At 35.1% G+C, this 27551-nt stretch overlaps 11 protein-coding genes across 11 annotated transcripts; 5 read left to right on the plus strand and 6 right to left on the minus strand.

Annotated features, from left to right (window-relative positions):
- Nucleotides 1–615: 615 nt before the first annotated feature.
- Nucleotides 616–995, plus strand: RO3G_09344 (uncharacterized protein; the record flags this gene model as incomplete). Its single annotated transcript, XM_067663929.1, has 4 exons — nucleotides 616–715; nucleotides 745–782; nucleotides 812–874; nucleotides 942–995. 4 exons carry the CDS (start codon nucleotides 616–618, stop codon nucleotides 993–995), a joined length of 255 nt encoding a protein of 84 aa, XP_067520030.1.
- Nucleotides 996–1807: 812 nt separating this feature from the next.
- RO3G_09345 (uncharacterized protein) lies at nucleotides 1808–2504 on the plus strand (the record flags this gene model as incomplete). The annotated part of the gene is made up of 2 exons (XM_067663930.1): nucleotides 1808–2363; nucleotides 2407–2504. The coding sequence occupies 2 exons, from the start codon at nucleotides 1808–1810 to the stop codon at nucleotides 2502–2504; spliced, it is 654 nt and encodes a 217-aa protein (XP_067520031.1).
- Nucleotides 2505–3256: 752 nt separating this feature from the next.
- RO3G_09346 (uncharacterized protein) lies at nucleotides 3257–4092 on the plus strand (the record flags this gene model as incomplete). The annotated part of the gene is made up of 2 exons (XM_067663931.1): nucleotides 3257–3276; nucleotides 3321–4092. 2 exons carry the CDS (start codon nucleotides 3257–3259, stop codon nucleotides 4090–4092), a joined length of 792 nt encoding a protein of 263 aa, XP_067520032.1.
- Nucleotides 4093–5001: 909 nt separating this feature from the next.
- RO3G_09347 (uncharacterized protein) lies at nucleotides 5002–5381 on the plus strand (the record flags this gene model as incomplete). Its single annotated transcript, XM_067663932.1, has 2 exons — nucleotides 5002–5065; nucleotides 5209–5381. The coding sequence occupies 2 exons, from the start codon at nucleotides 5002–5004 to the stop codon at nucleotides 5379–5381; spliced, it is 237 nt and encodes a 78-aa protein (XP_067520033.1).
- A 440-nt stretch (nucleotides 5382–5821) lies between these two features.
- On the minus strand, nucleotides 5822–8126 carry RO3G_09348 (uncharacterized protein; the record flags this gene model as incomplete). The annotated part of the gene is made up of 5 exons (XM_067663933.1): nucleotides 5822–5911; nucleotides 5968–6419; nucleotides 6485–7022; nucleotides 7067–7307; nucleotides 7375–8126. The coding sequence occupies 5 exons, from the start codon at nucleotides 8124–8126 to the stop codon at nucleotides 5822–5824; spliced, it is 2073 nt and encodes a 690-aa protein (XP_067520034.1).
- A 3818-nt stretch (nucleotides 8127–11944) lies between these two features.
- RO3G_09349 (uncharacterized protein) lies at nucleotides 11945–13213 on the minus strand (the record flags this gene model as incomplete). Its single annotated transcript, XM_067663934.1, has 4 exons — nucleotides 11945–12100; nucleotides 12156–12681; nucleotides 12760–12968; nucleotides 13016–13213. 4 exons carry the CDS (start codon nucleotides 13211–13213, stop codon nucleotides 11945–11947), a joined length of 1089 nt encoding a protein of 362 aa, XP_067520035.1.
- A 587-nt stretch (nucleotides 13214–13800) lies between these two features.
- RO3G_09350 (uncharacterized protein) lies at nucleotides 13801–14301 on the minus strand (the record flags this gene model as incomplete). The annotated part of the gene is made up of 3 exons (XM_067663935.1): nucleotides 13801–13809; nucleotides 13971–14060; nucleotides 14110–14301. The coding sequence occupies 3 exons, from the start codon at nucleotides 14299–14301 to the stop codon at nucleotides 13801–13803; spliced, it is 291 nt and encodes a 96-aa protein (XP_067520036.1).
- Nucleotides 14302–14630: 329 nt separating this feature from the next.
- Nucleotides 14631–16012, minus strand: RO3G_09351 (uncharacterized protein; the record flags this gene model as incomplete). Its single annotated transcript, XM_067663936.1, has 5 exons — nucleotides 14631–14638; nucleotides 14779–15223; nucleotides 15276–15402; nucleotides 15483–15835; nucleotides 15887–16012. 5 exons carry the CDS (start codon nucleotides 16010–16012, stop codon nucleotides 14631–14633), a joined length of 1059 nt encoding a protein of 352 aa, XP_067520037.1.
- A 2095-nt stretch (nucleotides 16013–18107) lies between these two features.
- RO3G_09352 (uncharacterized protein) lies at nucleotides 18108–18874 on the plus strand (the record flags this gene model as incomplete). Its single annotated transcript, XM_067663937.1, has 4 exons — nucleotides 18108–18144; nucleotides 18190–18233; nucleotides 18353–18629; nucleotides 18678–18874. 4 exons carry the CDS (start codon nucleotides 18108–18110, stop codon nucleotides 18872–18874), a joined length of 555 nt encoding a protein of 184 aa, XP_067520038.1.
- A 363-nt stretch (nucleotides 18875–19237) lies between these two features.
- RO3G_09353 (uncharacterized protein) lies at nucleotides 19238–22079 on the minus strand (the record flags this gene model as incomplete). The annotated part of the gene is made up of 8 exons (XM_067663938.1): nucleotides 19238–19312; nucleotides 19365–20377; nucleotides 20442–20682; nucleotides 20738–21099; nucleotides 21145–21406; nucleotides 21453–21541; nucleotides 21650–21845; nucleotides 21897–22079. The coding sequence occupies 8 exons, from the start codon at nucleotides 22077–22079 to the stop codon at nucleotides 19238–19240; spliced, it is 2421 nt and encodes an 806-aa protein (XP_067520039.1).
- Nucleotides 22080–24200: 2121 nt separating this feature from the next.
- On the minus strand, nucleotides 24201–26207 carry RO3G_09354 (uncharacterized protein; the record flags this gene model as incomplete). Its single annotated transcript, XM_067663939.1, has 7 exons — nucleotides 24201–25040; nucleotides 25088–25552; nucleotides 25699–25779; nucleotides 25828–25890; nucleotides 25938–25980; nucleotides 26044–26110; nucleotides 26198–26207. 7 exons carry the CDS (start codon nucleotides 26205–26207, stop codon nucleotides 24201–24203), a joined length of 1569 nt encoding a protein of 522 aa, XP_067520040.1.
- Nucleotides 26208–27551: the final 1344 nt, after the last annotated feature.

Genomic DNA, 27551 nt, shown 5'->3' on the forward strand with positions numbered 1-27551 from the left:
TCTACACAAAAGCAGGATGCATCAGACCAAACAACGGCTCTCTACTGGTCTTTGGTCCAATGCGTTGTTCCTTTGCCCAGTGAAGGCTATTTTCGCAATGTTTTGCAGTCAATCGACCGACGATCGAGGTGTTTCTATACAAACGAAAACATCCAGCTTTGCTAATGCCATATGGACAGCAGCTTATGTTGTGATGAGATTAAGATGATCTTTAATTTCTTTGTCCCAGAATGTATTGGGTGTGTATATCAAACAAGTTGAAGGAGGGGGGGGAGATTGCTGTGACTTGAGGGGTCTGTCTGATATGTTTCAAATGATTTGCATCCTAAAAGGCTATGATAGACACTATTGACGATAGAAACCGTAGACTAGAGATCGATAACAAAAGAGAGAGAGAGAGAGAGGATGAGAACAAGCATGTCTTTAAGGTTTTAAAGCACTTTAAGCGATTGGGATGGTAGAAAATAAAGTGGAAGGGACAAAAGAGAGAGAGAGAGGAGTGATAAAATAAGGATCATTCAGTGACACGGATCATGAAAAAGACAGGACCTATTTGACATGACAGCTAAATTGACGTGATCCATACCATCAACAGAACATAAAGATAGGTTCAAGATGTCAAGTATGACATTTACAGCAAAAAAAAAAGATCTTGAGACTGACCATGCAGAGTTCATCAAAAAGGGATGCTGGAAGGATGGGCTCGTTGTGAGCAGTGAGATGATTGTTCACCTTTGAAAAAAGTGCAGTGGTCTGATACTGAAATCAGACTTGCAAGAAAGGTAAAAAGGGCTTATGGACACTACTTTAGACATGTATTGGGGACAGACTTGATTGTTTTGTAAAAAGACCTCAGAAGGAATGTGAAGAAAGAGTATGTGGTGATATGAAAGCAGACAGTAGTTTATATCCCCTTTTTTTTTTAAAAAAAAAATGTCTAGAACTTTTTAAAGAACAGATGTCTCCATGCGGACAATAATGAAATTTATGCATAGTCTATGATTGGTTTAAAAAAATAGAGTCTGCAAAGTCAACACATGTCTAGAGTGGTCCTCGTGAATGACAAAAAAGGAAATCAAAAGAGTTTGTCGGAGGGGAGAGATGGATGCCATGTGGCAAGGTAAGAGTGTACCTTTGAATCTGGTGAGAGTGTCGATTTGAAAAAGATAAAAGTGAGGAGGAAGGGGGGGGATATGAATTCGATCAGACAAGGATTGTTTATTTTTATGCTCACTCATGCAAAGGGATCTTGCTGATGAAACTATCTCTTGGTTTACTAAAGGAATAAAGAAAAGACATTTTTTGAAGAGACCCTTCAAGATGTTGGATAAAGAAAATATAAAAAAAAAAGGATGTGATCAGATGAAGGTGAGACAAAAAGAGAAAAAAGTAGACTATAAAAGAGACAAGGTATTTTAAAGGCAATGGGATCGAATCCACAGCTGATGATGAATTTGTCCTTGGGATCATCATCAGTCCAGTGTGAGATTCATGCCGATGAAATCCTCTCCCCCCCTTTTTTTTCCCCTTTTTTGGAATTCGATTGGAGATTGAATTGTTTTCTATCGGAAAAATAGGCGGATCTTGTATTTTTTTTTCGCGTGAAAAGATGGGATGTGTGTGGCAAGAGAAAGAAAGAAAGAGAGAGACACAACACGTGCAATCACTGCGGAGTTGGCATGAAAAGATTTAATTCCTCTCCTTGCAACCGATTCTCTCTCTCTCTCTCTCTCTCTCTCTCTTTTCCCCCTTTTTTTTTTAATTCTTAAATTATCATATGCTTAAAACAGAGCAACATTATTCTAATATGTACGAAAATGAATCAGACACAATGAAAGAACGTAGACCGAGTATTATTGAAAATCGAACATTATATCCTTTATCCTCTTTTCGTCATCATCCATACCCTATCGATCCCAACACACCAAGTCCATCCAATTCACGTCGAACGTCACTCACAGACCCTGTCGTTCATCTCTCCAGACCTTCACATCTATCCTTTCATCATTCCCCTCCTTCTTCTCCTTCTTCTTCCAGAAGATCATCTATGGCAACCAGTGTAGCCACACCACCAGAAGGTACTCTGATCACTTACAGAAGAGAATCACTTCCATCCATCACTCACTTGACATCCAACATGATAACCGAATTAACAGATGATCGTCGACATTCAATAGCAGTGACCGAATCAAAAAGAAAAAGTGAACATTTACCTTATTCTCGGTCACCTGAACTAAGATTGAATCATAAACTAGCAGAAAGAAAGAGAAGAAAAGAGATGAGGGATTTATTTGATGACTTGAGAAGTCTGTTACCATTCGAAAAGGGATTAAAGACAAGTAAATGGGAAATATTAAGCAAAGGTAAGAGGATTAAAAACAGAATCCATCTTAATTTGTTTTATAGCATTGGAACATATCAAAGCGTTGCATGAAAAAGAAAACTTGATGAAACAAGAAAAAATGGAATTAATCAACGAATTAAACTCTTTAAAAAGTCAATAAACTTCAATTTCCTTTTCTCTCCCACGTGTCTCTCTCTCTCTCTTCTTTTCACAATAAAGTTCAATCTCCACCTTCCTCTTTTTTTTCAAAAAGATGAATTCAATAAAAATAAGAAACGAGGGGATTCTTTTTACAATAAAAAATCATGCAACAAAAAAAAAGTAACCTTTGCATCCTATTGGTCATCCAAGTTGAATTGCTTTCATTTAATTATTGTTTTGATTTCATGAATCCAACCTTTCTTTTATTTACAATAAAAAAGGTTGGATGAATCCCATTTTATTACTGCAGTTTCAAATTAGACTATTTCCTGTAGGTGGAAGCATATGAAAAAAAAAGAAGTGTGCTAAACAGATGGAGTTGGTTGGTGTAATACAAAATAGAATGGAAAATTAAAATCATCCTCCACAGTGGAGAATGAAAAAAAAGGGAGAAAAGAGTGATGAAGGTATGGACCGAAAATAGAGACACACACCCCCTTTTTATTATTTCGGATGACTCGCGGTTCTTTTTTTTTTTTTTTTTTTTTTTTTTTTTGTTTGGTTTATTACCAGGAAAGTATTCTTTTTCTTTTTCTTTCTTTCTTAATGGGACAAGTAAAAAGTAAAGAGGATCATTTGTTTGGTTATAGAACATCGACATTATGTTTAAAGAAAGAAATAAGATTGAAAGATGTAAAGATACAACAGGACATGATGGACCTTTCCAAACGCAATATTTTCACAATCACATCCGATATTAGTTGTCTAACAATGATTAAAAGACTCGAGTTGTAAGTTCATCTGAATCATGACTCTGTACTCATTCATACAACAGATCAAATAATCAACTTTATGAGTTACCAGATGCCATAGGCTATTTACATCAGCTGGAATATCTTTCTGTCTCACATAACCATTTAGTCTTCATACCAGACACCATCTGTCATTTATCTCAACTCAAACAAATCGATCTCTCTCACAATCATCTACAGTCCATCACATCTTATCTCGGTCATCTCTCCAGACTAGAATCCATTCATCTTCAACACAATCAACTCTCTCAATTACCCTTCACCTTGGACGGCCTGTCCTCTCTCATGTCACTCGATCTCTCTCACAATCCGATCTCCATCTTACCCGCTCAACTCATCCAATTACCGTTCTTGCGCCGACTTCGGCTTGAAAACTGTCCACTCGCTACCTCACTTGATCACTTTGACACCCGACATGATCCTCCTTCACTACGCGAGATCTGTGCCAGAACCCTCGTGCCTTTTAGAAAAAAAGTTCAATTGACTGAAAGCTTGGATGACTATCTGTCCAACTACAGTCTCTGTAATCACTGTCATCGTCCTTATTTTGATTCGTTTGTCTCCAGAGGAAGGTGGCTCGAACGAAACGATCTCGCTATCCCTCTCGAATACCGACTTTGTTCGGCTCACTGGTCTGATGAATCTGATAGAGTCTTTGCCACGTTTTCTTCTTCTCCTTTACTCCCTCCTCAGGGGTTAATGAAACCCAAGCTGGAGAAACCACGGGGATATTATAAAAAGTTGATGGTCCAAAAAGAAGATGTCTTGAAAAAGTGGAGACAGACTAAAAAATAACTGTAATTCGTTTTGTAACATTAAACTGCTGTATTCTATCCTTTCTTTTCTTCATTCGTCCCCTCCAAATGAACAGACCCACCGAATGATCCTACCAGGGGGCCATTCATTACATTCAATCTCTCCTTCATTTAATCACTCTCGGGAGAACAGGCAAAGGGAGGTAAAAAAAATCGATTTGGCGTTCAATAGTGAACAGAGAGTATCATTTGACAGTTGGCTATTCAGTAAAAAGGAGGGAGGAAAAAAAAAAGGGGGGAGGATCATGTCAGATCCATAAAAAGTAATATTTTCCTCAAATAGGTTTTTTCATTGTGTCATTTTTTTATAAAAAAAAAGGGGGGGGGAGAAAGTTAAATTTTCATTCGTTTTACTTGAATCAAGGGACAAGAACAGAACGATGTAGGTAAACAAGCATTCATTCACATGCATCTCAAGGAGTCAGGGCTTTTCTTGTGGCAAAATAGCATCTCCTGTTTCACCTACTCTTGGCAAGATGTCCTTGTTTTCATCATTCCAATCGACTCTACTCTTCCTTCATAGTCTTGACGTCATTCATCACCTAAAGTCAGAACCTTTTCTTTTTAAACCAATGCCCAAATCATTTGCTTCAAAGACAAAACATCGTCTCTCTCTCCATCTTCCTTCACATCAAATCCTCTTTTCTACCTCATCCTCCTCTCACTTTTACAAAAAAAAACCAATCTGTGGCTTTCTATAACCACCCCCCTCCTCCCTTTTGTTTTTCTTTGGTTTTAAACTCTGTAAAAAATAGGATAGAGTGCAAGATTCCATTTCATTCAAGATCGTAGCTGTGATTGACCCGTTCCTTTTTTCATCGACCGCACTCTCCTTTTTTTTTTTTTTTTTTTTTTTTTTTTTTGCAGTTGCTTTTTTTTAAAGAAAACTATGTTTGCTGCATATCACAGAGCACTTACAAAACGACCTATTCTCGTTCAATGCTTATCGACAGGTATTGCTTTTCTATAGATCTCGAGTCCATTGTATTCATTTCTTTATAACCTGCTGTTTAATCCAGCTGCTTTATTTGGTGCAGGTTAAAGAAACAACCCAATAAAAGAAAGCGAATTAAAGAAAACAAAAAAAAAACAATAGGGGATGTGATTGCACAACAAACGGTTGAAAGACGAGGCTGGAAAGACCACGACTTTGTTCGTACGTTGAGAATGACTACATTTGGTGGTGTTTTTGCTGGACCGATATTAAGTACCTGGTATCGTTTTATAGATAAAAAAATAACGACTCCAGTACCTTCCAAAGGTAAATAAGAAAAAAAGATACGCAACCCCATGCTCTCTGAACCAAATCGTGTGGCATAGCATTACTGTACAAGGTCGTATGTGATCAATTCTTGTTTGCCCCTTTTTTCATTGGAGGTAATCACCCAAAACGATCCAACACTCTGTGCTCATTCACATTCTTTAGCCTTCTTTACCGCACAAGGACTGTTTGAAGGAAAGTCAGCGAGTGAAATAAAGAATAAGCTTTCTAATGGATACACAACCGCACTTGTTGGAAATTACAAGGTGATCAACCACGACTGACACAAAGACGTGCTTTATTAAATCCTTATGTGATAGATATGGCCCGCAGTACAAATGATCAACTTTTATTTTACGCCATTGAATTATCGTTTATTGGTTACAAATGTAGTAGCATTAGGATGGAACGCATATCTTTCTACAATCAATCAAAGAAGCAATCAAAATTAAGATGCTAATTCCGACATACCAGACCCACCAATCTCTGGAATTCCTACTTTGATATCTTTATAATAAACAACACCTCTTGTCTTGACCTAAAGAGCACATCAACCATCAATAAAACCATCCGGTCCTTATCTCCCTCTTTTACCTTTCCACCCAAAAGACCAACGCAGACACCGCCTGGTGGCTTGAGCCCTTTCAATGCCAACCTGGCAGCTTCTGTATCCACCGTGGATTTTATCCTATCCTCACACATCGGACAAGAATACTTGGCTGATTCATCATCGCACAGCATTTGATACCTTTCAGGCGTCAGTGATTCATCGCATCGTGTATGTACCCAGTGATCACAGGTATCGCATGCAACCATTTCATTGTCCTCTTCGTCATTTTCTTCGTCAGAATAAGTCTTTAGACACACAGGACAGAACCTGTCTTCCTTGAAATCAATAACACATTTATCACAGTAGGTAGCAAGGTACACTGGATACTTGCACTTGTCACTCTTTGGTGCTGCCACATGTGTATATTGTGATTCATCCTTCATTCCACGTTCATTACAGCCGTGACATTTTGCACATAATTGACAAAGCCATTCTCCTAATAAAAAAAAGAAAGAGGGAATGCTCCAGATCTGTCCATGACCAAACGTTATGTATTCTTACCTTCGGGTATATGGTCAACCTTGGGTGTACAACATCCTGTATGCCATCCTCTATCACATCCGTCACATATCATCAAAGTAGACTCATCACCCGCAGTTCTACAAACAAAGCATACCTTACACTCTGGACATAACCAAGGATAAGATTCGGCTCCGACCACTTGTTTGGGTGTTGTCAGATTAGCACACACAGGATGATATTTTCGTGTACATCTTGAGCATTTCACCAAGACACCTTCATCTGTAATACGCTCCTGTTTGGCTGCTGTATAAAGCGTGTCAGATGCATTGATCTGATGACAGTCTGTACACTTATCCACATAACTTGCGATTTGTGGTGGTGGTGCCTTGGCATGATCTGACATGGACTTTGGTATGTCCATATGCAACTGACAAAGTTGACCTGGGTGATTCACTGGACGTCCACATACTTGTGATAAAGACACTTTAAAACTACAGACACTAGGCGGCTGTTGTGGGGCAGTTTGCTGTGGTGGTTGTGGTTGTGATGGTGGTGGTTGTAGTGGCTGTTGCTGTATCTAATAAACAGTGAGCTGTGAATAGGTGAAAAGAATAAACTTACATTCGCAGTGGGTACTGGAGGAACCAGAGGCATCATTGGCTGCTGCGACTGAGGAGCAAAGGTACCAGATGATGCTAATCGGACAGAAGGTGGTGGTTGTCTTCTAGGATCAGCAAATTGATTCACAGTTTGATAAACAACACCAAGATAATACTGTTGAGCCGATAGTGATTGAGCTGTGTCAAAGATAATGCTAGGCTCAGGTATCTTTGGAATTGGATAATTGAATCGTGCCTGATGACTTTTTATATAATTAAATCAATTAGAAAAAAAAAAAAAAAAAAAAGAATATTATTTGTTCAACTTACACTGGGAAAGCGTGTTGATATTGACCCTCTATAAGTGCTATTGGATAATTCGTGTCCTCTTTTTCATTTTCTGGTTCAATCTTTGTCCTTTTCTGTAAAATTTCGCTTGCCTTTTGCCGTTCTTGTTCTGGTAAAGCCTTCAATACGCTTTCTGGATCGATGTCCAGTATTTCTTGACCCACTCCACGGAAATTGGGAAGATCATCATTTGATAATGATTCATATTCAACAATGGGCTCTTGCTGATCATCTTTATCTTTAAGAAACTCGAATTGGCATGACTGGGGTTGATAGGCAAGAGGCACTTGATTCACATCCGAATGAATATCGTAAAATGTTGATTTGGCAGCGCGACGTTCATGCAATTGAGCATTGAATTCTCTAGTAGATAGTGCGGCGAAATAGATCCAATTTTGATTATCCAATGCTGCTTCATTAAAGTAATATTTCTCCGATTGTTTGCTGTCGATGATCATATCTTCCTGATGACCTTCTTCTTCCACATCGTTCTGTTTGTTTTCAAAGTAATCGTCAACGACACGTCTACCATTGCTGATTATCTTTGATCCAAATTGTTTAAATGCAGAACGAGCTGTTACAACAACGATGTCTCTGCTAAACCAGGTACTTAATATCCCCTTATTAATCAGCATATTCCTTTCTTCTTCATTAAGTCGTACACGCTTCAGTAAAGGATTTTTGCGAAACAGCTTATAACGGTCAGCGTATCCAAAGAGTTTTACAAGGTCCATGGTTAACATAAACTCTTGATCTCCATAGTCAGGTAGTTTGAATGTAGGTATAATATATCCACGACCTATATCGTATTCAAAATTTATTCACTGCACAATAAAAAAAATGAAAATCTAACCTCCTTGCAATCTACCATTCTTATCTACTTTTTTTTCTCCAACTTCATCAATTTCTGAAAATTCATCTTCATTTTCTTCTTCTAATCTAATAGGACTCTTTTCACGACGTCGTTTCCCATCATAATCTATTTTTTTTTTTTTTTTTGAAAAAAAATAATCGCGGGAGTAAAAAATAAAGTAACAATTAGCATAAATGCATGTCCCCTTAAAAATGGATTTTGAAATAGCAATTGCTTTACCAGTACGTTCGGTGCTATTTCTTGAGCTATGTCGTCGAGGTGAAGCGGGTGGTGAAGAAGCTGGCGGTCTGCCTCTTTTACGTCTAATTTCTATTTTTAAAAGAAATAAGCAATTTCCAATTCATTTAATTCAACACGGCAGAAAAGAAAACAATTGTAATGTACCTTTTGGCGACATTTTTATTGTTCAACAATAAAGAAGCAAGTTTGGTTTTTTTTTCTTTTTGCTTTTTAATAAAAAGAATGCTTAAGAACAGTCACTGAACACGGGCTGAAATTGATTCATTGCGGGTTGAGGATGTGAGGGTGCGCATAGTATTATTTGATCTGCAGAGAAAAGTTGCGGAAAAGCTTGGTTTAGTGAACCCTTCCAGAACGAACCTAACGTATTAATTTATGTCACCTTTCCTGATTATAATCTCTGAATATGTTTGACAAATATCATATTCATTTTAATACGTAAAGTGCCATTTGCTATTTTTCTTAACGCTAGCTATTAACTCTCTAAAAAGAAAAGAGGAAGCCTAGAAATAAGATCTCAAAATCTATTTCTTTTTCTTTACTAAGTGATTCTCAGGTGAAAATCTTATATTTGATTCAATAACAAATAGTAAACATACTCTTTTATTCACCTGTATCAAATAACATTGATATTAGTCCTTGTATAACACATTCCAAGCCTTTATTTGACCATTGTCAGCATCATTCAAATCGGTATTTGATATGTTTGGAAATGGATTAAGGATAATTCTTGCTATGCCTTGAAAAAACCTGAAAACAAAGTGCTGCATTTAATTTGAAACTAGCTAGCAATGTACGGTGAACGTCGACATGAGTCATTGCAATGTGACGAGAGTCAATTTATTTATACTGTAAATTAAATTACTGTTAGCTTTCCTTTTTACATGTACGAGTCATTAATAACTGCTGTCAAATAAACTACTCTGTAGTATAAATATAGGCGACAATGGTAGCTTACATTTTATAAATACAATACGTACAATCATTGTACTTTTTAGAGATTCTGCTTGCCATTTTACAAGCACACAAGTTGCTGTAATGATGGATACGTATATCTTCCCGCTTTAATTTAAAGTAGATGAGATTGTCATTATTAGCGTTACCTAAAGTAAATATACTGAAATTTGTTGCAATAATCAATATAGTAAATATCTATTCCTACTTCTTTGCAAAATTGTGCTTCATTGTATGATATTCTTTTGATTCATCATCAGATTCCATTCTTAATCTTTGATAATGTTTCGCATCTAATTCAATCCTGTCCATATCCATCCAAACAATTCCCTTAGACATGTAAAAGAAAAAAAAATATAACATGGTCTTGTGTAAGTGCCAATTTGCTTATTTATTAAAAATAATAATATTAATAAAAACAGACATGTCCTGCATTAAATCCTTAGTTAGTACTAAAGAAACATTAGAATGTACTTTTTTTTTCACAATAAGAACTTTTCAACTTAATCTACTTTGAATGACTTGTCGTATTTACCTTAATTATTTGCTTAATGTCGTGTGAGATCACTCAAAGAATTTTTGAACTAATAATTCGACTGTATATCATATATAGCATGTTGTGCTATGTACGATAAACAGCCCACATAATTTATACCGTACTACCCCGGACCCTAAATCACATTGTTATAATCTAAGACGTAGTTTGCATTGAATGGGCTCTCTCTCTCTTGCCCTTACTCAATAAAGAGGTTTAAGAGGCTCATCGATTGTTTGACTTATTTGTTTGTTTTATTAATCGAGAAATATTAACACGCCTATTCCACATGACTCGACTTTTCTTGCTGAATATTTCGTGTAACACAAACATATTTTTCATGCAAAAAAGAAGCCTTTCTTTTTTAGCCTACTATCAATTTTCATAATAGACTCTAATTTGTATTTCATTTCTTTGATATCTTGCTTTATAATGAAATAATCACTACAACCGCAAAGTTTGCAACCTTTCTTATAGATATTTTCAGGCACGAAAATGCTTCTGCATACAATGATTGGCTCTATTGGGTTGAAATGCAGAGTTGGGCAAACGAGGGTTTACAAAAGAAAAATCATCCATTTTACATCTTTTTCAGTTTAGATGCACAAGCAGAAGTATAGTTTGACTCATTCATTAAGAGTGTAGGAAAGGGACAGAAAAATGAGTGGTATATAAAAAAAATTCATCAAAACTTGAAGACTACTCAGGCTCGTCTCAGATTGAAATCTATTTTTGTCTTATTTTTAAATGGAATCGTATTCTATGAAGAAAAACAAAGAAATGTAGAAATTGTTTACTCTCTAGCTTCATATGTATGATATAAATATAACTTTTACTAAATAAACAGAACTAGTTGATCAAATTTGAAGAAAAATTAAGATATAAAAAGCTATTCCTATTTTTCATCTCTTTATCCAAAAAGAAAAAGAAAGGCTACAGAAAAAGGATTGTCGTATTGGATTCTGGATACGCTGACTATGGCTTTATGTCTTGGTTTATTCCTCAACCATTCTAATGGCCCACTTTCTTTCTTTTTGTTTGCAACTAGAGTATACTGAGGTTAGACGTACTTCCATTTTTGTTTAATTAATCAGTCTATTCAAGATCAGAAATGTTTTGAGAACAGAAATGTACAATCACTTGCTTCTTATGGCTCTTTTTCCATGCGTAGCTGTTCTGATACATAAGTACAAGTGGCATAACATCATATCAAGGTGTATAGCTATTTTTTAAGTACATCATATCTCTATTAAATTGATAGAGTCAATTTACAGCAAGGTTTTCGTAAAGTTTAGGCATTTGTTTCTCAGCGCAAGGATACAGTATTTAATAAAACACACGTTCACATATTCGCCTCATATTTTTATAAATGAAAGACTTTTTGAATTATAATACTTTTTTTTTTTTTTTTGCTTTTTGCAAAAATAATTCAAGAGTCTTTTGCTTTAAATATATTATAGCTTAAAGTATGCCACTTTTTTGCAAAGTAGAAATTAAAATGGCAAGTCAAATGAAGGCATACTCTGGGTTTACAGCTTTCTCTATTAGTAAACATGTAAGCGCCACACCATTTTGATATGTTGTCAAGAATAGACACTTTCAATGCAAAATCAGCTATAAAAACGTATTTTGTAAGACATAAATGTTTTTATTTGTAAGCAACATCTGATTGAATTTTTGTATACTTATATGCAGTACTTGCTATTGATTTATGCTGTAAAAAATAAAATAAAAACGAGTTAGCGCGGACATATACACGATAATCCTTTTTTTTTTTTTTTTTTTTTTTTTTTTTTTTTTTTTTTTTTTTTTTTTTTTTTTTTTACTTTTTCGCCTATTTTTTTTATTATCTTCTTCCATCTTGCCCAAAAAGGCTAAAGGTAAGTAGTTCTTCTTTATAGTCTAAATCATACATGTAAGTTTCGTGTTGCTCTCCTTTTGAGATTTTTTTATTTTACTTCATTTTGAACTGTTCCTGAAGCCAAGCTTTTATAAAGCTTAGAATGTAAATCGACATGACCAGCATATGCATCAAGTGGCCATGATACTTCGTTACATTTATGTTTTATCAATAAACTAGCCAAATCACTGAGCGCATACGAGTTCTAAACAAAATGATTAATAAAAGCAAAGTAATCACCTATGCTACAGAAAACTTACTTGACTGAGCTCATCTGCTACCACGTCCTTGGATAATTTAATCTTCTGTACAATATGGTACAAAAATGACACATTATCAGCAGTTGCAGCACAGCTTAGAAAAAACTTAATATACTGTGCAAATATGAATAAGTCTTCCGTAGCAATAGTAAAGTCAGGATGGTGAGCGAGCAAATGAATCAGTCTGACAAATGAGGAGCCCAATACAGTTGACTCATGTTGTTTGATACTCAATAAAGAAAAGCGCTTTTGAATGAAGCTGCGGATTTTCTTTATTAAGGCAGCTTCTGGTTCATGAGCACAAATGAATAAAAGAGCATAATACCTCGAATGAATTTGCTCTGTTTGTAATCCTTTCATTAAGTATTCGGCAAATGCTTCACGAACGTAATAACATGTATCTTGAAGTGTATAACTTAGCTTTTCAAACCTAGGAACAGTCAATTCGCTCATGTATTCTTGGTACTGGGTTAGTTTAACAATGCCTTGTGAGGCACCAAGTCGAAGATGAGACGTTTCGGCGGAACTGTTTATAAAAAGTATAAAATGCGTTGATTTTTGTTTTTTCTTTTTTTTTTTTTTTTTTTTTTTTTTTGCTTTTTACCTTGTCTTGTTAGCAAATGCATTATCGCAATCACTTTCAAGTAAATTATACAGAATGGCAAAAGCTCTAGTAGTAATATGTTCTTCAAGGCTCACTTTATCCTTACAGGCTGCTAGATAGTTGACCAATAGTCGGACACCTATAATCTTTTGTTTGGATAATTCCGGTAAGGCTTCATAGGCAACCCACTCAGGGTTAGAATCAGCAATCTAAAACTTGATCAGCAGTGAAAAGATACAACAATAAACCTCATTACCGTCTTAGTTGCTGCTGATAATAAATTCTTTTCAATAAAATTTAAAAGAATACCAACCACTGGCGTTAAAATATTGTGAGTATACGATGCAAATTGAGAAAGACATGTCAAAGTGGCAAGTAATCGAGGGTGGCTTAACGACAGTTCATCGCACAATTTATCAACCAAGTCAGCCAAAATGACATCTGCATTTTCCATGTTTCCAAGGATAATAGAAGAGAATCTGGCTTCTGAAGCAGCGCCATCAAGGACGTAAGACCAAAGACGTTTAATCACATTTCTATTTAAATGCTTGTTGGTGGTACAAAGGGAAAGGTACGCTTCTTAAATGTAAAATACCTCTCATATGTTCGTTGAGCAGGATAAGATTTACTTATTTCTGCTATAATTTCTAGTTCTTCAACTGTGCATTTTGTTATCTTTTTGATCAGCGACAAAATGATTTATCTTTTACCAGTTGTACTATCATTGTCAATAGCGATTCCTTGTACCAAGTCATTCATGCACTCTTCATACATAATTGGATAACTAACAGATATCTCTTTCAAGATATCACGAGAAGCTATAACCCTTTTGGACAATGTTCCTCTGTTTTCTTTGTGTGTCTTTTGATTTTTTGCTATTTTTAATAGATATGGGATACATGATTTGTCTAGCAATGCAAGACACGCTCTGTTGAGAACCGTTTGAAATATTTCCACAGAGCCAGCTTGATCCTCATTGAGATTGTATAATAATTCATTCTGTGTATTTTATTAGTAGCAAAATAAGTCAATTATTCTATTTTACTTTGGCTTTATAAATCTGTTTATAGTTAGAGTCTACACGAATACTACTTTTCAATAAATTTGCATCCCTGCTGCTTTTACGATTAAATAAGGTTCTAAGTGCATTAAGAGTTCTAGGTTTATCTGAAAAATGAGCTATGAGTTGAAAATATTAGATGAGTTTTTACACAATCAGAAGTATAACGATTACCAGCCAAATATTTCATGAATTCATCATTCTTCTTGGTATCGTAGTCACTTAGTGCTTGATGATCAATCTGTGAAAGAAAAATGTTAACAAAAGTATATACTACATAATAGATATACCATATCCTCACACATCTTTAGATACTTGTGCATATCGTCATTAAACTTTTTCTGCTTCCTAATAATGGCTGTAAAAGCAATTTTTTGTCTTTGCTCTAAAGTCTCTGTAATAACAACAAGCCTTTCTGCCCTTTGTTGCTCATTTTCATCATATGGAAATATGTATGTAATCAAAGCATCTTCTAATGCCATTCTATGTATCACAGCATTATTAAATGTGCAGTACTAATTTAGAGTGCTGAAAGAATACATACGTTACTGAAGCATCGCCTGTATACATACGATTCAATAAGCTTTTAGGGACCCATCCCAGCTTTTGAATGGCCACTTCATCATTTGCTTGAATACAATTGAACCATTTATTATAAATAGACCCTATTGCCCTCATGGCTTGAACTCTCACACTGTTCTTTTTTTTTTTTTTTTTAATTCATTAGCTGTTCTTTTTTTTGTCCACAATACTACCTTTTTATCCTTGGTTCTTTCTTCGACCGATTCCAACATGGATTTATCAATCTGTTTTAAATCACTATACAAAATGATTTCTTCAATCGTCTTACAAGCAGTAGAGCGTACTTTTTCATCAGGATCTGAAAGCTTCATCTTAATACAATCTAACAATAGCATATCAAGTCGAAGAATCAATCAAGGAAAAAACCCTATATTTACCAGCAAGATCATTGGCCAACTCAGGATGATTTTTGTAAATACCCACACTCATCTCTAGCCATTTTGCACGCAACTGGGTTACTCTATCATTCCGTCTACCAAGCCATGTCTTCCAAATAGCAGGATATTTTTCAGTCAGATTGGCATCTGGATGAGCAAACAGTTTACCCATTGTTTCAGTCGCCAGTTGTCTCACATTAGGTTGATCAAGCTTCATCTCTTCTTGAATCAGAGGGAAGACGGTTTGTAATAATTCGGGTACGACATCATTGACCTTGATAATCAAATAATGTGCCTTTCTCAATTCTTCTAACTCTTCTGTTCCATTTGCATTGCTTGCTGACAGCAAAGCGCCTGAAAAGTACTGAACTGTTTTTCGCTGAAGAATGGGTGCACAAACAGAACATATCTCGGCTGCCATGATATAAGCTGGAATGGTAGGGGTCTTTTTATGAATATTTACTTTAATAATGTACGTGAGCACAATTCTATATTACCTTTTCGTGTTTAACAAATTGCTCAAATATGAGTTCAACCACCTCTTGACCAGATACACCTACTTCATCAACAATTTGTATCAATATATCTGTCATGCAGACTTGGACATTTCTTGGAAGTGAAGTACTATTATAAAAAGATGAGCGTACAACAGACATTAAAAAACACGTATTGACTTTGCGCTAGCCTTGAAAAATTCATCAAACACAGGAATAATAATATCATCCACCTGATCCAATTCAGAAATAATAATAAAACTCTTGACAGTCGCCAAACTTTCCAATAAATAAAAACGATGTTCAAACGCCTTGTCTTCTTTGCTAAAATGCGACAAATTTTGCACAAAGAAAATAAATATATCACGTAATTCTGTCTGGTTGTAGGGAGCCTCAGGTGCATAGAGACGTAAGATATCAGCTAGACAGCATGCTGAAATGGCAATGTTCATGTTGCTTTTATTTTTTAGAATTTGAGAATTTATTAATTCTTTAGCTACTGTGGCAAGCGATTGCTGATCGACAGCGCCTTGTTCAAGCCGTTTTAGTTTTTGAGCAAGTTCCTATAATCTTATAAAGCAACTGAAGGAACAAAGCAATATTTATTCTCTTACAGTTAAGAGCTGTTGCAATTCTTGAGTCTTGAGTCCTCGTCTTTTTAAAAGTGAATGTTTAAAATTCAAGCTTTGTGATTTAGAAGAGTTTTGCTCTTCATTAATTGAATCTAGATCCATCAACATCTTTTTTCTTTAATTAGAAAAAAGTGGTCTTCCTTCATGTGTAATTCAAACAGACGCGCCTTTTATATACCTGAAGTTGAAATGGACAACAATTCATACTTTTTTTATAAAATATAATAGGAGTCACACGTCTGAGAGCAGTGTGAACCAAAAGAAACAGAGTGTAAGTGATTGAACTTGCTAGTCAAGGTCGAGTCTGCCCCTTTTAAGGGTGGCAAACTGCAACATAGCACGAATAACTAGCTGTTTATCAATAAAAGGAAAGCCGTCAATAGTAAATCTCCAGTGGGCACGCCAGATAACGGAAAGTACACAGCAGCTGAGAGTCCAGAGATCAGTGTTGTCAACAAAAGGAAACGGCTGAAAAGACCAGAGGAGCATACATCATCTTGAGTGAAAGTAAGGTGTGGACTAAAGAAATTGAAAACATCTATCCATACTCTCCATTTCTTAGGACAGCGCACGTAGAGGTGCTGCAAGTCTTCATTATTAGCAGAACAAAATTCACATTGTGAAGAGGTCAAACCGTTATCAAACCTTGTGAGAAGTGATTGGCTATAGAGTTTATGGTGGAATAGACAATATTATAAAGACCGACTTTCAGGCGAAATGGGCATTTTCCAAAAAAGTGACCACTTTGAAGTTGGTATTGGTGACATTGCCGATGATGGTAGAGATTGCTGTATTAGAGACAACCGTAATGGTTTAGATTTATAATTGAACCATTGGGGATGCGGACAGAAGGCATCGATGAACACTGAATCATCTACTCCCCCCCAATGGCTCATTTTAATTCAATATGTGAGGCCAGATAAGCTGATTTAGCTTGATGATACGATTATGAATATCCCAGCTTAACTTGGAAACCAGGCGAGGGGAGGAAGGCTGGTCAGATGACAATAAAGGCCGTATACATCCAAAGTGGTGATCATACTTAAAAAATTAAAACACCTCGAGTTTTTTGTGTCGTGATCGAGTGATCCAATAATCAGTAGGAATCATAGCGAATATAGCAGACAGGGGCAAGAGGAGAAGTGTGACAGGAGTACACTTTGCCTGTTGTGTATCTGCATATCCGAAAGAATCAACCGCCTCATATATGTTTTGCATAAAGTTATTGGCGTGAGCGGCAGGACGTAATCGTAAAAGAGGGAAAAAGAGAGCCAGTCTTGTTCCAGTATTTCCTGAATGGAAACGACGTATATGATCTAGCAATATAGGTTGACTACAAGACTGAGGGTGGTTGTCTTCCAGGACTTGACGAAGCCAGCGTATCTGTAGGTTGTGTCGTTGAAATTGTGAATCCAAAAGACCTAACCCACCTAAATTTGGATCTATATACAACTGCATATATTTGATCTTAGGTTTGCAGTTATACCAGGCAAACTGATAAATCACAGAATTGAGCAGTTGAAAGAAGGTAGTCGGCAAATGAACCATCCGCAGAACATACCACAATTTAGAAAGTATGAATGCATTCACTATGGTAATACGTCTTTTGATAAAAAGTCTATGTTGAGAGTACATATTACATTGAGATTTCACTGTCTGTAACAACTGCTGTTCTAGATAACGACATTGATGAAAAGACTGAATCAGGGGAAAGCCAAGGTATCGAAGTGGACTAGGTGACGAATGATTGTGAGATTTGGAAATACCTTGTGCTGCTAGAAAAGCGATCCACTCTGGGTAGAAGCGTCCATTCAAAGAAAATGCTTCAGTCTTGTGAGCATTAACCTTAGCATTGGATATAGACCCATAGCGGTCAAAATGGTGGCGTAGGCAACACTAATCATCCGGAAAATACAACAGGACACACACATCATCCCCATAGGCAAGCACCTTTAAGGGGGAGGCACGATGTTGGGTGTTCTCATGGCCGAGTTGCTCACAAATTAGAATTGGAAACTTCGAAAGGAAGAATTTTGAAGAATATGTCGAAGAAATATTTCCAGCGCAATGTTGAAAAGAAGAGGCGATAATGGATCGCCTTGTCGAAGACCACGACGCTGATCAATTCTGCTGGTAAAATGCCCATTAATATTGATTCTCACCGCACTTTCAAAGAAAATATTCTCAAGAGAATGAACTAAAGATGGAAGAAAACCAAAGGCCAATATTGTTTGCCGCACGTATATAGGGTGGACACGATCGTAGGTCTTTTCTTGACCTAATAGGAGGCCAATCTCAGATCGTTTTTGAACATGAATTTGATCCACAAGTATGTTGAGAATCATACCATTTTCTGCTATAAAGCGATCGCCAAGAAAGCCAATTTGATAACGATTGATAATTGTGACCATAACGGATCTCATCCGTTGGTTAATAATGCGTATGTAGATCTTTGCACCACAGTTGATCAAGGAGATTGGCCGCCAGTTTTTTAGAGTAGAGAGATACCCTTTCTTTGGCAGTAATCGTACACGTAAGCCTTGTCATGATGTTGGAAAGGAACCAGTAGCTAAAGCCGGGCTGTATATCTTGATAATAAGTTCCTTTAAGGAAGAGGAGCTTAAAAAACTGGAGGATTTTACTTGTGTTCGCTGGATAAACGAAGGGTTCAGAGTGAAGGAAACCGAGAGTTCTTCCTTGGGTCTTCATAAGACGATTTTGAGGAGTAAAAAATATGTGTGTCATCGTGGACCAGACACCTATGTATCTAAAGCCAAAGCGAACGATGACAACGGTCGACTAATACAAAAAAAATCTAAGAAAATCGGCTGTAACGCCACGATTATGGTGACCTGTCGCATCTCTGATCCAAGTATTGTTGAGTTTAAACGAAAGAATGACCACAATCATATTCCTCGGCCCTATTCTGACTTAGAACATGTGTCAACTTCGGATACTTTTGCGAGATAAAATCAAAAATTTCTTGTGTAAAGGATTTTCGAAAAGAGAAATCTTATAACTGATTTGTATTAAAACATATCGAACCCACAATATTGGGCTGCAAACGTATGGTTACATCTCAACTCTCTTTGGGACATTTCCTATAGTATTGAATCATGTCTATGAAATTTAGGCAAAAGCTTAATTCTTTTATAGTGATTATGAAATATCAACAAATTTGAGATTTTTTTATTTCATAATAAATACCATACAGCATAGAATGAGGAATGCAAAGAAAGAAAAAGCATAAGGAAAAGCTTATAGAAGGGATTGTATGTACAAGATGATAATAAATTACAAAATGAGTGACTTTTTTTATGGGTATAGCTTTTTTTAACGGAATGACAAGTATTGTTGATTTTGATGTTCCGTATTGTTGATTATTTCATCAATCTTGGATACAATGTGCTATTCAAACGAATTAATAAAAATTAGGAAAGAATCATAACAAAAAACTTACAGATCTTAATCCACGTACGCTTTCAAATGCATTGTTATGACAATTAGTCTGATTATGCCTCCTTTGTTGCTGAAGTATCATGTCATCCAAGACATGGTTCAACTCATTCTTTAGTTGATAAATCTTGTCTATGCCCACTGGACTTTCATGAGTTTGTTGTTGCTGTTGCTGTTGTGGATAAAATGAAGAAGGAATCTCTCCCCTTCTGCCATAAGAATTTCCTCTTTCCGGATATCCTGTATGGTCATCGTACACATCTTGTTCTCTACGACGCATAGATTCATTTATTTTGTCTTCTACGTAGCTAAGTACACTACTGTTATTACTACTAATTGAATTATACATGTCTGTATTGGATGATAAATAGGCACTGATAGGATCGCTATTTGCTGTTGGATTGAAGTAACTACTGGAACTATGACTACTAAAATGACTTGTGCCTGTAGAAGGTCTTGATATAGGCTCTGGGGATGACGAGGATGTTTGAGATAATATAGCATCAAAACTATTGCTGTGTGCATGATATGATAAAGGCCTATGATAGTATTCTTCTGCTTGGTACGAGCTATGTTTGATACTACCATTATGAGCAAATGGAGACTCAGCATCATTATATAAGTCCGAATGGCTCAATTTTCTGTGATAAGATGCTCTCGTAGCACAACTGCCATCAAGAGCTGCGGCATAATCACTGGGACTGACAGGTGTGGCAGGTGGAGTGCTGTATTGGTGATTACGGAATAAATCATTGACTGCAGCCACTTTAAGGATAGGATCGGGAACAGATTGATCAATCACCAAGTCTTGCTGCTGGCGTTCAAATGTTGATATGGAACTTCTAGAGGGAGAAGTAGAACGAGATCTAGCGCCAAACAATCGACCCACACTCATATTACTTGCTACTCGAGTCAATGATCTTGATCTTGAGCGAGTTCTTGCTCTTTCACGTAATAAGCCGTCATGAATACAAGAATATGCTTCAGTAGCACGTAATTTTCTTTCATAAAAGAAACCTATCTGTGGTATAAGTAAAATAAAAAAAAGGGGGGGAACAGGAAGAATGGACAAGTAACTTACAGTTGTTCCATAAAGTCTTTATAAAATCAAGTGAACCGTCAGAACGAATGTCATCATTAATGATGAATTCAGTTTCCGTCTCACGGTGATCACGAATAGGTGTCAGACTTATTCTTGAATAAATCTTTTGTCGATAACCCGAATTTTGTCTTTTGACAAGAATCACGATCCAAACATCGTTCGTTAAAAGCGAATTCAAGTCCACCTTTTCATTCTCAACATAAACAATCAAAATATTATTCTATGCATTCTGTGTGAGGCTGTGTGTGTATATGTATATGTGTGTGCTGTGTTACCTTGTACAATGCTTGTTTATAACTGTTTTCATCATAAATACGAGCATAAGCAGGGATATTAAAAGTAACCTCGTGATACAATTCAACATTTTCTATACTGATTATATTAGCCCAACAAAAATCATTTGCTTTTATTATTATTTTTCCACCTGTTAAATTGGCTGAAGCCAGTTGTTTTTGACATAATTCAATCAATGCTTGCTTCTTTTTAATTAAATTTTCTAGAGGCAATTGATTCTCTTTATGAGGTGAAAGTGAATAAAGTCTATCACTCTTTCTGAAATAATTATCTGCATCATTCTCAGGCGCATTAGGATCTTGGTCTGGTAAATTTGTTCTTAGGAAAAATGTTTCGGGACGATCTATAGAGTATGAGTACAGTCGGAACATATGGCTTTGAAGTTTACCTCTTAATCCATGAAAAAGTTCAACACAGCCAATGTCTGCCCATCCTTTGAATTCAAACGGTTGATCCGAATTCTTCTTTGCCTTTTCTTCAATATTTTCACAATAAAGTGATCCTTGAATTGAATAACTTTTACGTTTCACAACCACAATTTTATCAGAAAATACCAAAATTGTCACTGGTCTCGTTACTTTTCCTGAAGAAATCAATAGCTCTGTGGCATCAAAATGACCTAATAATTGACGTTTGCCAACAAACGTAGCCTATCCACCGTTAAGTATAGATGCAGTTGATAATCATTATACTTACAGGTGCACTTTTAATAAGCGTATATAAAGGCAGTAAAGGAGAATCTGAACCATATTGCATTTGGTTAATATTTCTAGCTTTTTCTGATGCTAATTTTAGATAAAAAGCATCTTGGTCTTCTGGGTCCAACGTATTTAAAATATCTATGCTCTTTGCATATAAGTTCAATTATACTCTATTATATATGCAATGTTTACCAGCAAAGAGTAAGTTGTATCTTGGCATACGTTGAATAGGCAAAATTAGCAAATCATTAATGCGACGATTTTCTTCCAATTTAGTATTTATAATAAAATTAGAATAAGCGCGATTACTCTTTGTTTTTTGTTGATGAGCCTTTAAAGAATCTTCTTTGCTAAGAAAGTAAGTTTTATAAGGATCAAATGTATCAATCTATTCACATCATGAATTATTAAGCCTTTGTATTATTATTATTATTTTTACGTGTCTAGCACAGATTTGTCCAAATGATTCAGTCGATTGTCCGGATTGATAGCAATGAAGTGAATCCAAAAAGTCTCTATTGAGATATAGAATATCTTCGATATTAAGAAAGATACGATTGAAAGAGTATTTATCCAGAATGGGTGCCTTGTGTTGATGGATAGAATCTCTTAATGGTTTCATTATTTTAGTCACTAATTCTTGAAGTGAATTCACATAGGATTCTTCAGTTTTAATAAATTCTAGAATTGTATTGGATGATGCATCGTTATTATGACTTATTTGCTAATAAGTAATATGTAAGCTTAATCTAAAAAGTAAATGATTCAAATACCTTTTGTTTAATAGGTAAATGAGTCGTGTTATTATTGTTGCCTGGTTTGTTATTTTCTTTTATGTATTTTTGACCAAAGAATCGTTTAAAATGTTCTACTTTGGTTTGCTCAACTACTAAAAGTAATTAATCTCTTTAATATATATTTCATATCAATCAACGTACAATCATTTCTATCTTTGCTGAATATAAGAACATCAATATGTTGACTCTACGAAAAAAAAAAGATTATTTTTTTTTTCCTTTTTTTTTTTTTTTTTTCCTTTACCAGTGGACGCTTTGTGTTATTTAAAATTTGTTTTCCAATTTCTTTGCAGTGATCAGAGATATTGACGTCTTTTAAGATTGGAATAGATCTCTCTTTATGTGTATGACATGTATATTGAAATGGTGTATCTTTTATAATATCACTAAAGATCTAAAATAGTTTGCTTTAGCTATTGTTCTACATTAGTTTATGTACATACCCTATTATTTCCTTCCATTTTGTATAAAAGAAGAAAGAAAGAAAGAAAAAGAAAAGAAAAGAAAATGTTTATTATTCGTAATAATTATTTTGTTTATTTACAGTAGAGTGTGTGGTTTATGAAATGAAAGGGAGAGATGAGGTAGCACAAATGATATCCCTCGGAAGCAAAAGTTTCACTCTTTACTATCATCATTATGTATGTATTACCAGCATGGTTGTTGTATATTCAATATATCCTTTTAAAGTGTTACCATTTAAGCTTTACGTTTAGGCCATTATGATCATGAAACGTTTGTGTTCATCTCTATTTCATTGTGTCAATAGTAATAATAATTATTTTTAATAAAAATTAATAATGATGGCTTGTCAAAAAAAAAAAAAGTGTGCTAACAAAAAAAAAAATAGTGTTTCAATCGAGAAAGCAAGAGAAAAAAAAAAGCACATTTTGTATCACTTTTCTTGCATGTCACTGACAATCCTTCCGAATCGCTCTTCTCCCCTTTTTCTTTTTCTTTTTCTCGCCTCATTTTTAGCGTATACACGTCATGAAAACTGTTTTTTAGTGTTTATTAGTTGCTTACGATTAAAAAATGACGTCAAGTAAACACATTCAGTCAAAAGAATCTGTTACACCATTCAATCATTCACAAACGTCTATTTCGGCTCATCAACGGACTCATTCCGTCAGTAAGGGAACTATCACATGTGAGTACTGAATAAGAAGTTTAGTTTTTAAATAAAAAAAATATGTGAAAAAGATTGGATAAAAAAAAAAAAGCAACCAATGTATTTTGATATCTACCTTTGTCTGTTTCTATTTTATTCTTTTGATACTAAATACAGCAGTGCATTTCTCTTTCAGATGAAGACAACTACAAAGGAAACCTGGTGCTAATCATTTTCTAATGTTCATAAGTACAGTAATATCATATCTGACAGGTATTCACCTAGTATGCAGTTTTGATTTAAATGCATTGAAAGCAAGTCATAATACCTGATCTAGAAGCACGATTTGAATATTTGTAGAATTGCTTTAATTTTCCTAGTCTGCTTTCTTTTCTATGAACCATCCTTTTATTCAACAACACATAAAAAACCTAGTCATTTTGATACATCAGCCCAAGGATGGCTTATGTCTCAGTCAATACACAGCCACTCATTCTTTTCTTTCTTTTTTTTTAAAAAAAAAAAAAAAAAAAAAAAAAAAAAAAAAAAAAAAAAAGTCTTGTGGTATGAAACGGATTGTTTCAGAATGATGGATCAGCATGTGTCTCTCTTTTTTATTATTACGAAACATTGATATACAAAAGGGTCTCGTTACCTGTCATTGACTACTACCAAGCACAGGGTAAGAACATTTTATCTTTCCTAACTCTTTCTTCTCTCATGATTCTGTTTTTTTTTTTTCTTTTGAACTTATTTATTCAGTCGGTTCTTGAACGCATAAGCCCAATTATAGGCCAAAGAGTGTTTACAGACTGTCAAAAGGACCCGTTTATTATTAACTAGATTGAAGCATAGTAATCATTTCAGTCATATCATCCACTTGCTTTTGATAATTTGTTTTGGTTGTCGTCAATAGATCCTGAGCATGTCTTACTTGTTCATTCAACTTTTCAATCTCCAACATCATCGTTTGTTTTTCTTTTTCTTCAGATAGTAATTTATCATTCGTCGTCTCGTACAGTTTTCCAAGTCGAGCAGCATTACTATCTGAATCTTGTAACTTTTTAGTTAATTCATTGATTTGTTGGTCATAGGATGTCATCAACATCGAAATCGCATCTTCTTCCTCCTTCTTCTTTTCTTCTTTTGTGGGTAGTGCATCCATACCGGTATATACAAAGACTTCATTCTCTTCTTCGTCTTTCTTTGGGTATATAAACACTTCTTCATCCTCTTCTTTATTGTCAATCTCTGTTTGAGTTTCATTGTCTATCGTAGGCTGTCTATTGGTATGCATTTGTTCAATCTCTTGTCGAAGTCTCTTATTTTCCTTTTCAAGTTTTTCATTTATTTCTTCCAACTGTCCTACTCTTTTGGCAATCTCTTCCTTTGCTGCTAAATGTTCATTGAGTTGTACTTCGTGTTCTGCGCTTAGTTGCATCATGCTTTTCTCATGTTCTTCATTTAGTTGCTTGACCCGTTCTTGATGCTCTTCATTTAGTCGTTTAATTTCATCTTCATACTCATCCATCTCTCCTTGTTTTGCCAATTCTTCATTTAACTCTCTCTTCTTATTCTCCAATTCAACCGTCAACTTTTCTAATTCCTTTATCCAAGTGTCATGTGATATCATCAATTTCTCTGCTATTTCATGTGGTAGTGCCTCCTGCACATCCTAAAACCATTAATTTCAGAAAGTATCCTTTTCTTGCATTAAACTACCTTTGTATCACGAATGGATTGAATGTAATTTTCAGCTTCCTTTTCTAAATTCATTAACGCATCATTTCCATCAACATCTGTGTTTTTCACATTGCCCAATTTTACTAATAAAATGGTGCGCAAACTGTGAATTTCCGACAAAAGGTGTTTATCATCTTCCTTGGCCTTTTCCTCTTGTTCTCTTAATAGTCGTGTCTTTTCATCCAAATCAGCTTTAAGCTCATCTATCTTCTGCCTTAACAATTGTTCCTCCTCCTCCTCCTTCTCTTTACTATCATCATTAGGAAATTCGGGAGTACCTGACTCCAGAAGAGTACTGTTATTTATCTGTTCTGTATCTTCTGTCTCTAATTCCTTTATTCGTTCTTCTAAATCTTGAATCTGCTTTAGTAAACGATTGATGTTATTTGTAAACTCAAATTGTCTCTCTGTCAGTTCTTCATGAAGTCGTTCGTTTTCCTGAATCTTTTGTTCTAAATCTGCATTAGTTGCGTCCAACGCCTTTGTGTTTTTCTCTAGCTCTCTTTTAGTAGAGCCACCCAAGATAGAAAAATGGCTTGCTTTCTTTTCTTTTTTTTAGTCATTGTCTTGCTTTGAACATATTACTTTACCTTGTCACTTTCTTGTACAGCTAGAATACGCTTTGTTAACCTTTCATTGTGAAAAGATAATAAATCCAACTGTTCTTGAAGCTATACATAGTTTAATTTTTTTTTTTTATTTGATTCCATATTCTTTACCTTGCGCAATTCTTTCTCTTTCTCTTTTACATTGCCTTGTAAGGCTACATTAGAAGCTTGCTCCTGAAAATATTTGTTAAAGAAACCGCTTTACGATAAAACACTCTTACTTTTATAACTGCTTTCTTTAATGCTGCATGTTGTGCTTTTAATCTATCAAATGAGTATGAATTGTCTTGAAGGCTTCATTCTTTTTTTTCTTTTTTTTTTTTTTACCGAGAATATTGCTGAAAGAGATTAGTATATCTTTGTGATAATTCTTCAGCTGAAACTGGTATGGCACCTATAACATATATTAGGCTTTTATTTCATTATCAGTTATTATGTCACTTGCTACCCGCATTTAATGCTGCATGTTTTGAAAACAAACCATCGTTCATAATGTTAATTAAAAAAGAAAGAGACGATGTTATGGAATTACTCACGGACTTTTAAAAGGGTTTCATGACTGATTTTGGTATTGAAAGAAGTGTGAGGTCATAAAGTGATAAAGCATCCAGTCTCTTTTTTATGCTCATTTCTAGTAATTATTCTTTCAATGATTTTCACATTGAAGTGTCTTGAGGCCGTCTTATACTTGCTTTTATAAAAGACATAACTGATACACACGAGATGTGCTGAGAATGAATATAAAATAAGGGGGTTTTCCTGCTGAATTCTACGAGATTCTTGTTCTGGAAAAAAAATAAAGATTCGCTCGTCATTTTCTGTGCTGTAAGGTTAAACATACTAAAAAGGTTAGTATATTCTTTCGTTATCTAAAGTTAACTGGAAGATATTTTTCTTCTTTTTATAAAAACAAACACATGAAAATAAAAGCAAATAAGCAACAACGATGTTAATTATGCAATTTAAATAGAAACCAAAATGAATCCTATTGTAATTTTTGTATCATAGCAACAATTTATCCTTGTATTAAAAGCGTGTGTATTTTGTTTTGCTGTAAATTGAAAGAGTTTTCTTCTTTTATGCTTTGTAAAATTGACTCATTCTATGCTTGACAACATCCACAAACATCACGATCGCACACAACTGTATCAACCATGAAGTTGCTCTGGAAGTGGGATTAAACACCGATTTCGTCCCTATTGTTATAAAATATAAACTCCGTTATTAAATAATACAAAAACTACCATGCTCCTCTAAACAAAAAAAAAAAACTACCATGCTCGTGCAAGCTGAGCAGTTGGCATGCGCTGAAATTTGGGTGTAAAAACTGTCAAGGAAGATACAGAGAGAAGTAGTAGTATCATCTAGGTTCATTTTATACCAAAGAAAGTAGTCAAACTATTTATTGTGGAAAAGTATCTTCACTTGGCATAAAATAGTATTTCTTTATAATGCATGCTCACTTGCACACCAAGAATAGCAAATAACGTGTTGATAATATATTGACAGCATTTAATTTAAATAGCAACTTCTACTTTAGTTGGATGACTTACATATCATTGGTTGTCTATGATTACCATGGATACCATACAGCCCACTAGCGACTGATATGATTCCTTGGACCTATCCTATTTGATATGAACAATTAATGTAACTTAAAAGCGACACAATAATCTCCCTTCATCCTCAATCAGTGTCTAAAAGTGTATTCAATTCTTTTTATTCTTCATGAAATGCAAAGACTGTAGCCTCCTTCTGTCAAAGAGCCCTCTGCTCGGCTTGAATGTGTTTTTTAGACGGAGAATGGGACTGAGCAGTCCATGCGTGACGCCTTT

Source organism: Rhizopus delemar, genomic scaffold (genome assembly GCF_000149305.1).
Source record: "Rhizopus delemar RA 99-880 supercont3.7 genomic scaffold, whole genome shotgun sequence".
Taxonomy (NCBI): domain Eukaryota; kingdom Fungi; phylum Mucoromycota; class Mucoromycetes; order Mucorales; family Rhizopodaceae; genus Rhizopus; species Rhizopus delemar.